General features: G+C 41.3%; 2 protein-coding genes across 5 annotated transcripts in view; one reads left to right on the top strand and one right to left on the bottom strand.

The window, feature by feature from the left end:
- POLG (DNA polymerase gamma, catalytic subunit) overlaps nt 1-5,564 on the top strand; it is a 42,699-nt gene extending 37,135 nt beyond the window's left edge. Inside the window, exons 20-22 of the mRNA XM_070762811.1 lie at nt 1,022-1,230; nt 2,815-2,975; nt 4,790-5,564. Of these exons, the coding sequence (XP_070618912.1) occupies nt 1,022-1,230; nt 2,815-2,975; nt 4,790-4,854 (435 nt within the window). The 3' untranslated portion in view covers nt 4,855-5,564. The remainder of the gene's footprint in view (nt 1-1,021; nt 1,231-2,814; nt 2,976-4,789) is intronic.
- Nucleotides 4,256-17,465, bottom strand: part of FANCI (FA complementation group I) — a 52,397-nt gene continuing 39,187 nt past the window's right edge. For all 4 annotated transcript variants that reach the window (XM_070762939.1, XM_070762940.1, XM_070762936.1 and 1 more), the window contains exons 30-38: nt 17,310-17,378; nt 17,008-17,098; nt 15,362-15,546; nt 11,828-11,884; nt 11,633-11,692; nt 9,736-9,813; nt 8,140-8,235; nt 6,035-6,151; nt 4,256-5,294 (exon numbers count right to left, since the gene is read on the bottom strand). In XM_070762939.1, the coding sequence (XP_070619040.1) occupies nt 5,232-5,294; nt 6,035-6,151; nt 8,140-8,235; nt 9,736-9,813; nt 11,633-11,692; nt 11,828-11,884; nt 15,362-15,546; nt 17,008-17,098; nt 17,310-17,378 (816 nt within the window). In that variant the 3' untranslated portion in view covers nt 4,256-5,231. The remainder of the gene's footprint in view (nt 5,295-6,034; nt 6,152-8,139; nt 8,236-9,735; nt 9,814-11,632; nt 11,693-11,827; nt 11,885-15,361; nt 15,547-17,007; nt 17,099-17,309; nt 17,379-17,465) is intronic.

The raw sequence follows: 17,465 nt of genomic DNA, 5'->3' as shown, positions 1-17,465 counted from the left end.
CGTGCCAAGTACCACTGGGACCACTTTCACTGGCTTATGCCAGAGTTGTTGCAGCTCAATTTTTACATCTTCGTATTTCACTAATTTCTCTAGCTGCTTCTCCTCAATTCTGCTGTCCCCTGGGATTGCGATGTCGATGATCCATACTTTCTTTTTCTCCACAATCAGGATGTCTGGTGTGTTATGCTTCAGAATTCGGTCAGTCTGAAGTTGGACGTCCCACAGTAGTTTTGCTTGCTCGTTTTTGACCACTTTTTCAGGATTATTATTATTATTATTGCTATTATTATTATTTGAGGAGCAAAAGTAGTGACTTGGCTGTAACTGGAGATGTTGTCCTAACCACCTTTGTTCTGAAGCTTGATTTAGACCTGTCTGCAATTGCATGTAGACATCAACGCATCATAGCTGCAAAGGAGTGGATGGGTAAATGCACCCTATTTTTGGAATATAAGACGCACCTTTATCCCCCCTAGCAGGGTGGAAATGTTGGTATGTCTTATACACTGAATACAGCCATTTTTGGCCTCCAGAAACACCGCATCCCATTTTTGCAAAAAATGGGCCTGTTTTTTTGCAAAAATTGAGTGTAGAGAGTTTGGGAGGCCTGCAGAATGCTCCTGGGGGCTGGGGGAAGGCGAAAACACTGTTTTTACAGAAAAACAGCCTCTTTTTTTGCAAAAACAGGTGTTTTTGCCTCTCCTCCCCCAGCCCCTAGGAGCACTCTGCAGGCCTCCCAAACTCCCCATTTTTGCAAAACCCAGGTGAAAAACGTGTCCAATTTTGCAAAAAAGGTGTGCAGAAGGTTTGGGAGTCTTGCAGAGGGTTCCCGGTGAGGAAAAACACCTTTTTTTCCTTACTTACCTGTTTGAAATCTTGGTGCATTTTATAGTCCGAAAAATACAGGTTACAGAAAGGCTGATGCGTAGACCTCCCAATTTTCAACTGCACCATTACCGGGAACAATCATGATCCAGATTGAAAAAGTCTTACAGTATCTGATTTTTCCCCCACTTTCTAGTTTGTGACCAGCAGAATAAATTGGGTGGTTCAGAGTTCAGCTGTGGATTATCTGCACCTGATGCTGGTATCGATGAAATGGCTCTTTGATGTATTTGACATTGATGGACGCTTTTGCATCAGCATCCATGATGAAGTGCGCTACTTGGTCAAAAGTGAGGACCGCTATCGGGCAGCGCTTGCCCTGCAGATCACAAACCTCCTAACACGGTAAGCATCGGTCTTGTAGTTTGGCAAGCTCATACTGTATTGGCGATGTTTCCTAAATCTGGTGCCTCCCAGGAGTTTGGGAGGGTTTGCAAGCTCAGATGTTTTATGCTAGGTAGGGATTTTGGAAACTGTTCCTTTTGACCCTGGAGAATGCCAATAAGGTTGGAGAAGATGGTTCATTCAACAGGTGGGAATTGTGCAGCATGGCTAGAAATTTTCTTAAGACAAATAGGAATTTATTGACAAAAATATTCAGTTTATAAAGAAGTTGAGTCGTGGAAAATATTGGAAATAAAGCCTCTGAGACCCTATAATTTAGTAGCTGCATATTAACCACAAATCATTACTGTGACAGATGACAGTTTAGAAATTTGATAATCTAATCCCAGTTATCTGAAAGATTACTGTATTTTTTGGGAATAAAAACCGCACCGGAGTATAAGATGCATCTTAGGTTTGAGGAAGAAAATAAGGGGGGAAAATCTGCCTACCAGGTATTCATCTGGCTAGCATGCTTAGTCTGGTCAGCTTCAGCACTTTATTTTATCTCCTGGTTAGGGCTTTACAAAAACTTTATTCTGAGAGAGCTTGCAAGCTGGTAAGAGCTGGGAACATTGTTAGCACCTGGTTAGGGCTGGAAATAAACTTATTCGGAGCAAGTTAGAGCAATGGAAAAACCCTGCAAAGACTTAGAGCTTGGAAAACATTCTTTGCAGAGAGAAACAATGAAAGAGCCTGCAAAGTAAGAGCTGAGATTATTAGCAGCTAGTTAGGGCTGAGGGGGAAACAAAAACCCTACATTCAGAGTGTAAGTCACACCCAAATTATCAGCCTTTTCTACCGAGGAAAAGGGTGCACCTTATACTCTGAAAAATACAATAAGCTGTGATGGTGAATTTATGACACGCATGGCACGGATCATAGATATGAACCAGTTGCCAAGCATCTGAATTTTGATCACACAATATTGGAGATGTTGCAAAGGTCGTACCTCTGAAAAATGGTCCGAAGTCCCTTTTTTTCAGGGCTGTTGTAACTTTGAATGGTCACCGAATGAACTATTAAAAATCTTGGGCTACCTGTATTTACAAATCCCAGAGAATCTAACCTGTCGAGAACCGGGATGGAGATTTTACCTGTCCTTCTTTGAGGTACTTACATGGGATTACAATTATTGAAAAAGCCTCAAAGACTGAGTTTGGACATAATTTTCAACCACAGATTCAAACACTACATAGAATGTTGCCAACTAATATATCAGGGTACCAAAAAAACCCCCAACAACTTGCTTATTGATTTGGAATAAAGTATTATAAGGTAAAAAGAAATGCAGTGGCTAAGCTGCTGAGCTTGTTGATCAGAAAGGTCGGCAGTTTGGTGGTTCGAATCCCTAGTATCACATAGCTTTCGTTTTTAGTTAGCTGATTTTTTTTTTCTCTAAAGGAAAATTCCCAGAGGTGTATGATGGAAATAGGGTGTGTTGTAGTGTGCCTTTGAAGCAATTTATTTTCTAACTGATCAGAGGATCTACTCCAAAGGAAGAAGGGATTCCCACTTCTAAATGCAGCATTCTTTTTTTTTTAGGTGTATGTTTGCCTATAAACTCGGTCTTCAGGATCTACCTCAGTCGGTGGCCTTTTTCAGCGCCGTAGATATCGATCATTGTTTAAGGAAAGAGGCGACGATGGATTGTGTCACCCCATCCAACCCAGGAGGACTGGAACAAAGCTACAACATTCCCCAAGGTGCGTATTAGATCGCGGAGGTCTTCTAATCCAACTCTGCTTAGGCAGGAAACCCTACTCTACTTCAGACAGGTGGTTATCCAGCATCTTAAAAACTTCCAGTGTTGGAGCATTTACAAATTCTCGATGGAAATTGTTCCACAGATTGTCAGGAATTTTCTCCCTAGTTCTAAGTTACTTCTCTCCTTGATTAGTTTCTTATCCATTGCTTCTTGTCCTGTTCTTGTCAGATGCTTTGGAGAATAGCTTTACTCACTCTTTTTATGGCAGCTCCTGAGATATTGGAAGACTGCTATCATGTCTCCCCTAGTCCTTCTTTTCATTAGACTAGACATACGCAGTTCCTGTAGCCATTCTTCATATGTTTTAGCCTCCAGTCCCCTAACCATCTTTGTTGCTCTCTGCACTCTTTTTAGAGTCCTTTTTACATTTTACATCGTGGTGACCAAAACCGAATGCAGTACAGTGTTCCCTCGATTTCCGCGGGGGATGCGTTCCGAGACTGCCCGCGAAAGTTGTATTTCCGCGAAGTAGAGATGCGGAAGTAAATACACTATTTTTGGCTATGAAAAGTATCCCAAGCCTTCCCTTAACACTTTAAACCCCTAAATTACAATTTCCCATTCCCCTAGCAACCATTTAGATTATTGCTCACCATGTTTATTTATTAAAGTTTATTTTTTTAAATGTTTTTTAAAGGCAGACCAAAGTTTGGCAATGACATATGACGTCGTCGGGCAGGAAAAACCGTGGTATAGGGGGGGGAAACCGCAAAGTATTTTTAAATTAATATTTTTGAAAAACCGTGGTATAGACATTCCGCGAAGTTTGAACCCGCGAAAATCGAGGGAACACTGTATTCCAAGTGTGGCCTTACCAAGGCCTTATAAAGTGGTATTAACATTTCACGTGATTTTGATTCTATCCCTGTCCTTATGCAGCTTAGAACTGTTTTGGCTTTTTTTGGCCGCTACAGCTTGTTGCTTTTCAAATTCACACTTGACAAAAATTCTATCTTTCAGTTGCTGGATATAATGAGAGATTGTAAGCCTTTCTCAGTCTGAAAATCAGCTTTGTGTAAAGTTTCTGTCATCCTCAGGACGTTTGGCTCCTACTTTGCCCAGGAGTATCCTTAAGGAAAAACCCCAAACGCATGCATGAATTTTCATGTTTCCTGCAACAGGGAGAGAAAATAGGAACGGAGGATAGTATCTTCCCTTACATTCAGGGAACTGTTATACGTGGCTATGTAGAAATGAAAGGCCTGAATATCCGTGTAACAGGGTATAAACATTTTATTTTATTTTTTCCAGAGAAAAATAACTTACTTTTTCAGTAGTAAAGCAGCCTATTCCAATAATTGAAGGAATATACAAATATCAGAGCTATCTGAAATTGCTTTTCCATGTTAATGTGCATTTTTAAAAGTATATAGTTGTTTATCTTCAGAAAAAGTTAACAATTGCTGTACCAAATGTGACAGCTTAAGAAACCAACACATTATACATTTTATTAAATCGTAAAGAGGAATATTTTGCTAAAGTAAGAAAGTTCAATTAGACCCCAACTCTGGCATATTGTCTAAATACATTCATAGTATCTGTAATTCCTGACCAAAATAAGGAGAACTTGAATTAAATGTTTTAATCTGCTTGTTCTTTCCTGCTTTAAATAAATCCCTGCCTGGGCCAAGATGTATTTAGGAGCAAAAAAAACTCAGAACATGAATCTTTAAAATTAAGTTTTAACTTTTGAACATTTTAATATACACAGAAATAATTCTTTGACACTTTGCTGTTGTTAATTTATTGCAGGGGAAGCTCTGGATATATACAAAATTATTAAAATAACAAAAGGTTCCTTGGAAAAAGGAAAATGAAATTCCAATTTAGAAGCTAACCAGATACATTGCCTCCCAGTGGGATCTTCCTAAAGAGAACCTCTTGTTCGTGGATATCTGCTTCCTCTTCTCACTCCAAGTCAAAAGGAGAACACGCATCTCTGTGGTTTCCAAGGCCAACGTAGTGGATTAGAGACCCAAAAAGAAAAGTTACAAACTTAATGTGCCTTACAGGGAGAGCCCATGGACAAGTCATCAGCAGGTTGCTGATACTGCAAGCATTGAAGGTTTTATGGGCAAAGGATATGGTGAAGAAACACTTTTCCAATATACTGCAGATTGCTTGAGAAAAATGGCCATCTTGTGGATGTTAAAACGGTGCAAAGCCAGCAATTTGAGAAGAAATGGGGCAGCTCTCATTTTTTTCGTCTTTTTTTCTTGGGTTCTTTGCTGGTGTTTGACTGGACAGACGCAATGCTCTGGAAGAAATAAAAACAGGGTGCATTGGGGAACCCAGAACAGTCGCCAAACAAATGACTGAAACAGTGCAAGCTGTACAATTCGCTAGTTGGCCAAACGAGTTACATCTCTTGTATAAATCTCCCAAACATTTTGGCTTTGTTAAGATATGTTTCAAGGGAAGAAACAGAAGAGAACAATGATTAAGGATACAGAGCCTGCAATGGAATGTTTTGGAATTCTCCTTTATTTTATTTTATTTTATTTAAATTAAGTCCTCGTGAAAGCAAGTAAATGTTGAGTCTTTATTTCTGCTCCCAAACTGTAGCAGTGTGGAATTGACCCTTTACTTTTGAACAGGATTAGAATGGTTGCCATGGTTCACTAATGGTTTGCTTTTAAAACAAGCCGCAGAACATTATACCATATTTTTCGGTGTATAAGACACATTGGGGTATAAGACACCCTTAGTTTTGGGGGAGGGAAAATAATCTGCCTATCAGGTATTCACCTGGCTAGTCTGTGGTCTGGTCAGCTTCAGCACATTAGTTTGCTTGCTTTTTATCCCCTGGTTGGGGATAAAAAACAGTTTCTAAAACACTTCTCTCTCTCTCTCTCTTCAGGAAGAGAAACAATGGGATAATCAGGCAAAGGGACGATCCCTTCGCTAGCAAAGCACAGGATTGCTTCACTGTTAGCATCTTGTTAGGGCTGAAAAAAGACCCAAGGCACCACATGGTCACCTTTCCTGCAAACTGACCTCATCTTGGTCACCCTTGCCCTCCGCATCCTGTTCCTGTAGGGCATTTTCTACGGTAGATACATTGATTCGGAAGTCCCGGGAAGCACTTAGTTTCATGTATTGCATTAGGTTGACCTGGAAGAGCCAGAAGTCGGTCAATTATTTTACATAATATTTACACCAGCCATTCAAAGCATTGAAAAAAGACATTGCAGTCAAATTTACTACTTCAGTTATGCGAGTTATGGTTGCTGTAAGTGTATATAGATCAAGTTTGATTTAAGCAAATGTTTGCATATCAACAAAACACACACTGTTGGAATTTGGTTTATGAGACAAATAAGTTAATATTTTACTAGAGGGCGAATACAAGATCCTTCTCAATCACTCTGAATTCTAACAGACCTAAAACTTACCAGATACTATTTGGAAGTGAAAGGTCAAGAGCTGAAATTGCTGATGGAAATGGAAAAATAATTAAAATTTTGAACTTGGAAGCAGGGCTAATTTATCATAAAGTGCATAGGCTTCAGAATGCTACCTTTTATCACAATTGCCAATATAGAAACAGAAGATTGACGGCAGAAAAAGACCTCATGGTCCATCTAGTTTGCCCTTACACTATTTCCTGTATTTTATCTCAGGATGAATATATGTTTATCCCAGGCATGTTTCAATTCAGTTACTCTGGATTTACCAACCACGTCTGCTGGAAGTTTGTTCCAAGCATCTACTACTCTTTCAGTAAAATAATATCAGAAGAGTTGCTTCTGATCTTTCCCCCAACTAACCTCAGATTTGCCCACTTGTTCTTGAGTTCATTTTCCTATTAAAAACACTTCCCTCCTGAACCTTATTTAACCCTTTGCAGCTGGCTGAAGCATAGACACCAGAGGGTTGTTGTGAATGGCGAGTATTCTGAGCAGAGTCAGGTTACAAGCGGTGTGCCACAAGGGTCTGTTCTGGGTCCTATTCTTTTTAATATGTTTGTGAGTGACATAGGGGAAGGTCTGGTAGGGAAGGTTTGCCTATTTGCCGATGACTCTAAAGTGTGCAATAGGGTTGATATTCCTGGAGGCGTCGGCAATATGGTAAATGATTTAGCTTTACTAGATAAATGGTCAAAGCAATGGAAACTGCAGTTTAATGTTTCCAAATGTAAAATAATGCACTTGGGGAAAAGGAATCCTCAATCTGACTATTGTATTGGCAGTTCTGTGTTAGCAAATACTTCAAAAGAAAAGGATTTAGGCGTAGTGATTTCTGACAGTCTCAAAATGGGTGAACAGTGCAGTCAGGCAGTAGGGAAAGCAAGTAGGATGCTTGGCTGCATAGCTAGAGGTATAACAAGCAGGAAGAGGGAGATTATGATCCCGCTATATAGAATGCTGGTGAGACCACATTTGGAATACTGTGTTCAGTTCTGGAGACCTCACCTACAAAAAGATATTGACAAAATTGAACGGGTCCAAAGACGGGCTACAAGAATGGTGGAAGGTCTTAAGTATAAAACGTATCAGGAAAGACTTAATGAACTCAATCTGTATAGTCTGGAGGACAGAAGGAAAAGGGGGGACATGATCGAAACATTTAAATATATTAAAGGGTTAAATAAGGTCCAGGAGGGAAGTGTTTTTAATAGGAAAGTGAACACAAGAACAAGGGGACACAATCTGAGGTTAGTTGGGGGAAAGATCAAAAGCAACATGAGAAAATATTATTTTACTGAAAGAGTAGTAGATCCTTGGAACAAACTTCCAGCAGACGTGGTAGATAAATCCACAGTAACTGAATTTAAACATGCCTGGGATAAACATATATCCATCCTAAGATAAAATACAGAAAATAGTATAAGGGCAGACTAGATGGACCATGGGGTCTTTTTCTGCCGTCAGACTTCTATGTTTCTATGTTTCTATGTTAACATATTTAAATGTTTCGATCATGTCCCCCGTTTCCCTTCTGTCCTCCAGACTATACAGATGGAGTTCATGAAGTTTTTCCTGATAAGTTTTACGAGTAAGACCTTCCACCATTTTTGTAGCCCGTCTTTGGACCTGTTCAATTTTATCAATATCAGTTCTATAAAAAGGAATATCTACATTTGTAGAACTAAACCTTACCTTTGACTTTTTAGAGAGACGGATGAGAAAATTCTCATATTGTTCTATGGCAAAAACCAAGTTTGGAATTGGTTTAGTCTCCCGCAACACTTTAGCCTATGAATTTCAAGAAAATCAGCAATTAGTAGAAGATAACATATTATTGTTTAGGATTTTATTTGTTTATATAAACACCCATCTCCTAAGAAGTTGTCACCAGACAGCATCCAACAAAGAATTTTCATGGGCCAGATGTTATCAAAAGTAAAACAAATTAAAGAACTACCATATTCTGATATCAAAATAGAGCAGATGTTATTCTGAACATTAAATAGTTAGGCAAGTTTTAGTAACAAAGGATTTTTGAAGCAACAAAGTAGCATACTGTTGGTTACATTAGTTCCACATTGTTTCACATGGGGAATTTTTAAATATTTTAAAATCCATTATCACCATCGCTCGAATGAATCAAATCTTCACACAGGCATCTTATGTCATGAGAATCTCTCTGCTGACCGAAATACATTGATAATCTTCTGTCCAAGCATCAACCGTGTTAAGTCCACCCCATTTTCTCTTTCATTTATTGTGCACCAATTGTTTCTGCTTGTATGAATAGCTCATTTTCCTATATGTTGCTGCAGTTTTAGAATGCAAAAATAATATGTCTGGGAACTTCTTGTGATTCCGTCTGAGGCCCCTCAGGGAACAGCTGATCCTCTGCCGGCTTCCTGCTCAGAGGGGGAGGATGAGGAACAGGAGGTTCAGGCAGACGGGGAGGAGGAATCTCAGGCTGAGGGAGAGGGAGGACAGCCAGAGTCCCCCGAGGGGGAGCTCTCCCCAGCAAGCAGCCTGGATTCCTTAGATGAAAATGCACAAGCAATCATAGATCTCCGGCAGAGAAGAGCAACACAACGAAGGGGACAATTAGCCAGGTACTTTCAGCACTAAAGAGGCAACAGCTGGGTTTGGGTGTGGTGCTCTCCGGAAAGGCTGAAAAGGCAGACCCACCCTTCCTGGCTTGTGGAGTATTATCTTTGGGAGTCCTGGGACCTGGCTGTGATCTTTGGCGTCTTGGAATTCTGGTTTGTGACTTTGAATACTGAAACCTTGGGGGGAAAAGGTGTGGGTCTTATTCTCTACAGTGGTGGGTGTGCCAGCAAGAAGTCTGCTGTATTGTCTGGCCGTCAGGACTCTGCTGTGAAGTCTCATAGCCTGCCTGTTGGGAAGAACAGGTTTTTCTCTGTGTTTATTTTTCAAACTATAAAGTGCCTTTGTTTTTACCAGCGTGTCTGGCTGTTTTTTCCAGTTGGTGTTGAAGTCTGGGGGCACCCAGACAGAACAGGAACTACTGTAGGACAATGGTTTAAATCCACTCCTCTTAAGATTTACATGTAAGAAAATACAGTATTGAAGATCAGCTTTTAGTTCAGCATGGCTTGAAAGAACTACCATGTTTTCCCGAAAATATGACCCTGCCTTTTTTTTTTTGGAAGCCTGAAATAAGTGCTTGCCCATATTGCCATGCATTCAAAAACCCGATTGGGCTTATTATCAGGGGATGTCTTATTTGGGGGGAAGCAGGGTACATAAATATGAAAAATTAACCATGCTTACCATAACAGCAGATTCTTCTCCTTTTTTGTCTTTTTTCTTTTTTTCGATTGCAACGGTCAAGGTTTCACGTTGGCTGTTCTGTAGGAAACAAAAATTACATTAGGACATTGGGTCCGGTGGGAATAGAGCAGCTGGGTCCATTTATCTACAACAGGGGTGTCAAACTCGATTTCATTGAGGGCCGCATCAGGGTTGTATTTGACCTCTGGGTGGGTGTGTGGCCAGGGTTGGGCGGCTTAACATCCCTCCTTGTCTGGGGCGCCTATGGTGGCCCAAGTGCTCTGCCAGTGAAAATAAGGTCCTGAGCTGTTTTTGGCTGGGATGGCATCCTGCAACCCACACGTGGCCCTCACAAGCTTGGTTTACATCGGCAGACCACTGGCCCACACCACGGGCCAGTCCGTTGTTTCCAGGCCAGATCTAAGCACCCCGCGCCCCGAATCCAGCTCACAGGCCTTGAGTTTGACATTCTTGGTCTGGAGGCTTCAATTGGTTAATTGCTGGCATCATTTACCAATGTGTTTTCCCGACTCTGAGAACTGCAGCCTCACACTGTCATTCCAATGACTTTTGCCCCAGCTTTAGAGAAATTCTGGACCCTCTTTCTTAGCATCCTCGAATTCAAGACCTTTCTGCCTTTCTACATTCATATACCGGTAGTTCTATGGCTGCACAGAACAAAGTAGAATTCTGTCTGCCAGCAACATCTAATATAGTGATATATTAGTATAGTATATAATATAGTGACACCTTCTTTACTTTTTATTTTTTATTTAATTAATGTGTTGTAGTGTTCTCTACTTTCTATCCAATTAAGACACTAACTACTTATTGTGATCGAGGTTCAATGCAAAAACTATGTATTTGTACATAAAGACACATACATATTGTGGTCTTGTTCTTTCTTCAATAAAGAAAAAAAGAAAAGAAAAATAATATAGTGATGGTGAACCAATAGCACTTGTGCCATAGGTGGCTGACGGAACCGTATCGGAGGGTACGCGAGGCGTTGCCCTGTGTCAGCTCCAGCATCCATGCGCCTGCTGGCCAGCTGATGTTCGGCCTTCTTTCCAGCTGTTTTCACTCTCCAGGAGGCTGCCCTGAAGCCTGGGGACAACAAAAAACAGCCCCAATCGAGGTTTTTCACTGTCCCCAAGCTTCAGAAGTCTAGAGTCTTCAGTGAGGCATGCTCAGGGGGCGTATCGGGGGTTTCTGCACATGAATGGGGAGAGGACATGGGTATGCGCATGTACGGGCATGTACAGGCACACGCACCCTTTTGGCACGCAAGCTGATCTAATAGAAAGTCGATCCTCAGATTTTGATATTAGAACATCCACAGATGTACAGTGGTACCTCTACTTACGAACTTAATTCGTTCCATGACCAGGTTCTTAAGTAGAAAAGTTTGTAAGAAGCAATTTTTCCCATAGGAATTAATGTAAAAGTAAATAATGCGTGCAATTGGAGAAACCACAGGGAGGGTGGAAGAATCTTCCTCCCAGGAGATTCCTAGAGAGGCCCCACGGAGGTTTCGCCCCGCCTTTTCCGGCCCTGTTTCCTCCCAGGAGATTGCTAGAGAGGCCCCACAGAGGCTTCTCCCTGCCTTTTCCGGTTACAGTTTCGGAGGCTCAGGTTTGTAAGTGGAAAATGGTTCTTGAGAAGAGGCAAAGAAAATCTTGAACACCCGGTTCTTATCTAGAAAAGTTCGTAAGTAGAGGCGTTCTTAGGTAGAGGTACCACTGTATTTGGATTGCCACCAGCTTCCCATTCCTACCAGGCGATGCTGAAATTCAAATCCAATTTGATTCAATGAAGTTGCTGTGTTTTACGCTCCCAGCACTTCTCTTTGTAAGTTATTAGTAGTAGAAATAAAACATGGAGCCCTTTGTCTCACCTGGACGTATGTGATGAAGGCATAGCATTGGGGAGTCATGTGGGAACCCGACAGTCTAACCTATAGAAACAAAGGGGTGAAAGTTTTCCTGAGAGTTTTCTTCTATGACCTCCACAGAATCTCCATTTCTACCTGGCCCGATATTTATAATGTCCCTAACAATGATAGGCATCGTGCACAGTGAGCAATACTCACCAGTTTCTCAAATCGTCCCGGAATCCCTCCAGTTGTGTTTCGACACACTTGGAGATACTAGGGAAAGAATGCAAGAGGATATTGGTTATGACCTATAAAGCCCTACATGGCATCGGACCAGAATATCTCCGAGACTGCCTCCTGCCGCACGAATCCCAGTGGCCGATTAGGTCCCACAGAGTTGACCTTCTCCGGGTCCCGTCGACCAAACAATGTCGACTGGCGAGACCCAGGGGAAGAGCCTTCTCTGTGGCGGCCCCGGCCCTCTGGAATCAACTCCCTCCAGAGATTCGAATAGCCCCCACCCTCCTCGCTTTCCGTAAAATGCTGAAGACCCACTTTTGTCGCCAGGCGTGGGGATAATTACCATCTTTCCCCCTTTTTATTATATTTTTGGCCTTACTGCATGATAGATTAGGTTGAATGTGTGTGGCTGCATAGTTAGGGGTTTTATTATGTTATTAATGTCTTTTTAAATGAATTTATTTTTTTATTATTAGATTTGTAATGTATTGTATTACTGCTATGCTGTGAGCCGCCCCGGGTCTTCAGACAGGGGCGGCATACAAATCTAATAAACTATAAAATCTAATTAACTATGTTTCTGAGGGATAGGACTGTCTAATACTCTGTGAAAAACGATCTATAAACCTGGCTTAGGGAAGGGAACAGTGGAGCAGTAAGGGGAGAAGAGGTTACCCAGAAAAAGGACAAAGTGAGAAAGAAACTCAGAATTACGTTGCCTTTATTTTGCTTGATATAAGATGGGATAGAGCAGTGTTTCCCAACCTTGGCAACTTGAATATACAGTGATACCTCATCTTACAAACGCCCCGTCATACAAACTTTTCGAGATACAAACCCAGGGCTTAAGATTTTTTTGCCTCTTCTTACAAACTATTTTCACCTTACAAACCCACCGCCGCCACTGGGATGCCCCGCCTCCGGACTTCCATTGCCAGCGAAGCACCCATTTTTGTGCTGCTGGGATTCCCCTGAGGCTCCCCTCCATGGGAAACCCCACCTCTGGACTTCCGTGTTTTAGTGATGCTGCAGGAGAATGCAGGGGAATCCCAGCCTCGCAAAAACGAGCGCTTCGCTGGCAACGGAAGTCCAGAGGTGGGGTTTCCCAGCGAAGGGAGCATCAGTGAAATCACAGCATCGCAAAAACACAGAGGTCCGGAGGTGGGGTTTTGAGGACTTCAGTGTTTTTGCGATGCTGAAATTCCACTGATGCTCCCTTCGCTGGGAAACCCCACCTCCGGACTTCCATTGCCAGCGAAGCACTTGTTTTTGCGATGCTGGGATTCCCCTGCTGGGATTCCCCTGCAGCATTGCAAAAACACAGAAGTCCGGAGGTGGGGTTTCCCATGGAGGGGAGCCCCAGGGGAATCCCAGCAGTGCAAAAACGGGCACTTCGGCTGGCAAAAGGGGTGAATTTTGGGCTTGCACGCATTAATCGCTTTTCCATTGATTCCTATGGGAAACATTGTTTCGTCTTACAAACTTTTCACCTTAAGAACCTCGTCCCAGAACCAATTAAGTTTGTAAGCCAAGCAAATGCTGGCTGGGGAATTCTGGGAGTTGAAGTCCAGATATCTTCAAGTTGCCAACAACTTGAGGGATAGAAAGAAACTCTGACTGGGCTTTCAAGATTGAGGTCAACGCTTTGAGGTAGGCAAGGCCAAGACATCGCATAGGAGATCAAGAATAATTTTTATTATTGCAGATGGAGTAATGGAATCTTGCCCCTTTCCACAGGTAAGGAATATAGTTTCTCACTGCCCAATTCAAATCAGGAATGATTTATATACCGTATTTTTCAGACACACCTTATTTTGGGAAGGAAAATTGGAGGGGGGGAATCTGCCTACTAGCATCAATCTAGCATCCTTGATCTGGTCAACTTCAGCGCATTATATTATCCCCTGGTTAGAACTTAAAAAAACCTTATTCGGAGAGAGTAGCAATGAAAGAGCCTGCAAAGTGGTAAGAGCTGAGAAGATCGTTAACACCTTGTTAAAACGCAGACCACACGTTTCCTGAATAGTTTTTAGAAGGGCAGCCTAGAAATCCAAATAAATAAATAAAGGGTCTGTTCTGGGTCCTATTCTTTCTAATATGTTTGTGAGTGACATAGGGGAAGGTTTGGTAGGGAAGGTTTGCCTATTTGCCGATGACTCTAAAGTGTGCAATAGGGTTGATATTCCTGGAGGCGTCTGTAATATGGTAAATGATTTAGCTTTACTAGATAAATGGTCAAAGCAATGGAAACTGCAGTTTAATGTTTCCAAATGTAAAATAATGCACTTGGGGAAAGGGAATCCTCAATCTGAGTATTGTATTGGCAGTTCTGTGTTAGCAAAAACTTCAGAAGAAAAGGATTTAGGGGTAGTGATTTCTGACAGTCTCAAAATGGTGTGAACAGTACAGTCAGGCGGTAGGGAAAGCAGGTAGGATGCTTGGCTGCATAGCTAGAGGTATAACAAGCAGGAAGAGGAAGATTATGATCCCGCTATATAGAGTGCTGGTGAGACCACATTTGGAATACTGTGTTCAGTTCCGGAGACCTCACCTACAAAAAGATATTGACAAAATTGAACGGGTCCAAAGACGGGCTACAAGAATGGTGGAAAGTCTTAAGCATAAAACGTATCAGGAAAGACTTAATGAACTCAATCTGTATAGTCTTTGAGGACAGAAGGAAAAGGGGGGACATGATCAAAACATTTAAATATATTAAAGGGTTAAATAAGGTCCAGGAGGGAAGTGTTTTCAATAGGAAAGTGAACACAAGAACAAGGGGACACAATCTGAAGTTATTTGGGGGAAAGATCAAAAGCAACATGAGAAAATATTATTTTACTAAAAGAGTAGATCCTTGGAACAAACTTCCAGCAGACGTGGTAGATAAATCCACAGTAACTGAATTTAAACATGCCTGGGATAAACATATATCCATCCTAAGATGAAATACAGAAAATAGTATAAGGGCAGACTAGATGGTCCATGAGGTCTTTTTCTGCCGTCTGATTTCTATGTTTCTAAGTAGAGCAATGAAAAAAAAGCCTGCAAAAATTTAGGACTGGGAAAACCTTGTTTGGCGAGAGTAACAATGAAAGACCTTGCAAGCTGGTAAGAGCTGGGAAGATTCTAGTACCTTGTTAGGGCTAAAAAAAGCTTTTTAAAAAAAGCTACATTCAGAGTATAAGACACACCCAAATTTTCAGCCTCTTTTAGAGAGGAAAAGGTGTGTCTTTTACTCCAAACAATACGGTATATTATTCCTGGCCCTTATAGCAGGCAACTCCCTGCTTCTAGTGTCTGAATAACCAAACCTTTGGCAGATACCACTTAAGATTCAGGACCTTTTTAGGAATAATCCTATGGGAATGTTCTGCACAACCATCTCCCCACCCACCCCTCTACTTCTCAGCCTAAAACAGCTGACAACATTTTAATTCCCTTTGAATAGTGGACTTCAGGGAAATCTGGTAATCTTGTCTTTACCCTTTCCAGGTCAACAGCACTCACATATTTGACAAGTGTTGTGAGAATGGCATACAGCTTGCTGAGGCTCCTAAGCAATGTGTCCACACAGCTCCCTGTGGGTAAGGCCGTTTGGACCAACTCATGGTAGGCAATCAGTGCGGTCCCAAGCTGTAGAATGACAGCCTTCTCGAGAGGTTGAGTCTGGTTTACTGCTTGAGAGGCATTTTCTAGTTTGAAAAAAAAGGGGGGGAGAGTTATGTTCAGGTCACAAAAGACAAGGTCTGGATCCTCTAGGGCTGTCTGCTTTGGATGGGAGGGTCTTTTTTTTTTTTTTGCAAGCTGGTAAGAGCCGGAGTGGCGCAGTGGTTAGAGTGCAGCACTGCAAGCTAATTCAGCTAACTTCTGGCTGTAGTTCAGCAGTTCAAATCTCACCACCGGCTCAAGGTTGACTCAGCCTTCCATCCTTCCGAGGTGGGTAAAATGAGGACCCAGATTGTTGGGGGCGATATGCTGATTCTGTAAACTGCTTAGAGAGGGCTATAAAAGCACTATGAAGTGGTATAGAAGTCTAAATCACTGGTTCCCAACCTTTTTTTGGCTATTTCTAAAATCCTGATTCCCCCCCCCCCCCCCCCATGACATATACTGTAATTCTTACTATTCAAAAGGTGTGGGCCACTTCTTCGTTGCTTCCAAGGCGGCTCCATGAGCCAAATCTAAGCACCCTGTGGGCTGGGTCTGGCACCTGAGTTTGACACCCCTGTTTTAGAGGGTTGTAAATTGCCAGCTGTCTGCAAGGAATATAAATCCTTCCATTCCTCACTACTCTGTCAGAGCTGGAGAAGCTTCTTGGATGAGAAGCGAAACGTCTTCAAAAGACAAAACAAGGAAGTCTAGTTGCCTCTTGAAAAAGCACCTTTGGTTTAAGTAGCCTTCTAACACATGGTAGAAGAGGGCCTGTGACTCTAAGTTTCTTTGCCTCTAAATCCCTCAATGTTTTCTTTCTTAGAGCTATTTATCATGTCATCATCAAAATTGCATGAGACGGTTAGTTTCCTACTATTTTGAGCAAATAGAGAGAAACTTTTATGGAAGTTTTAAAGTAGGACTTCATTAGATCCAAAATGTGCCCAACATTATGTTTATTGGATCAAACCAGTCAGAAAACATCAATCTCCAATTTTCTTAGACAAAAAAAGACAGAGAATAAAATAGGCTGTGATAAAACTGAATAAAATTATGCAGAATTTTCAGAAAACAGACAAGATTTGATCTCCACATCTGGAGGCTCCCTTTCACTCCTGAAGTTTAAACTGCCCCAATTTTGTGATCAGCCACATTTCTATTCCCCTAGCCCATCTCTTTTTATTCCTGTTAAGTATCTAAAAGTGTGAAACTTGTTTTTTTGGTGACCCAATTTTTTTTCTCTTTATAGCCAAAACATATATCTGGGATCTCTTCTGAAAAAGAGGATCTTAATATACCTAATCCTATATACTTGTTTGATCTGACAAAAGGGGGACTCAGATTTTTCAAATACCAAAACAAAGTTCTAATCATATTAATTTGGAAGCTGATGGTCTAGATTTCTCTAATGGTCATAGTTGGGCTTTCCGCAAAAGCAATCATTTCTGACATAAAACAGGCAATTATCCAAACATTTCAAAGAAGTCCTTCATAAATATTACCTGCTGCCTCGGATCCCAAATAGTTTTTCATCTTGTTGATCAGCCAATCTACCTCTTCAAGGATCTTGTCTGCTTGACTCAAAACCATCAACTTAAAGATAGAGGAAGACAGGTTGAGACAACTTAACACCATCTGAGTATAAAGTGCTGTGCAATGCTCTATTCTAAAGTAGCATCATTCATGTCTCAGTCATTGCATTCTTTAAGATGTTTTTATTTTAAGATGTTTTTATTGTCTTTCGTATCTTGTAATAAATCCAATTAATAAATAAAACAAATTCTTGGATCCCAATATAACTTACACAAGCTGTAGGAGCTGCAGTCTTTGAGTTCACAATGGCAAAGTTACACTGATGTTCCATCTCAACATCCTGCGAATGGTAACAGAATTAGAGGCATTAATTCAGCTATTTTATTTCTATTCCACTATCTTATCTTCATTACAACCTTATACAAGA

This window comes from Erythrolamprus reginae, chromosome 10 (genome assembly GCF_031021105.1).
Source record: "Erythrolamprus reginae isolate rEryReg1 chromosome 10, rEryReg1.hap1, whole genome shotgun sequence".
NCBI classification, from domain to species: Eukaryota; Metazoa; Chordata; class Lepidosauria; order Squamata; family Dipsadidae; genus Erythrolamprus; species Erythrolamprus reginae.
Note: the sequence above shows the minus strand (reverse complement) of the source record. Positions and strands in the feature narration are given on the sequence as shown.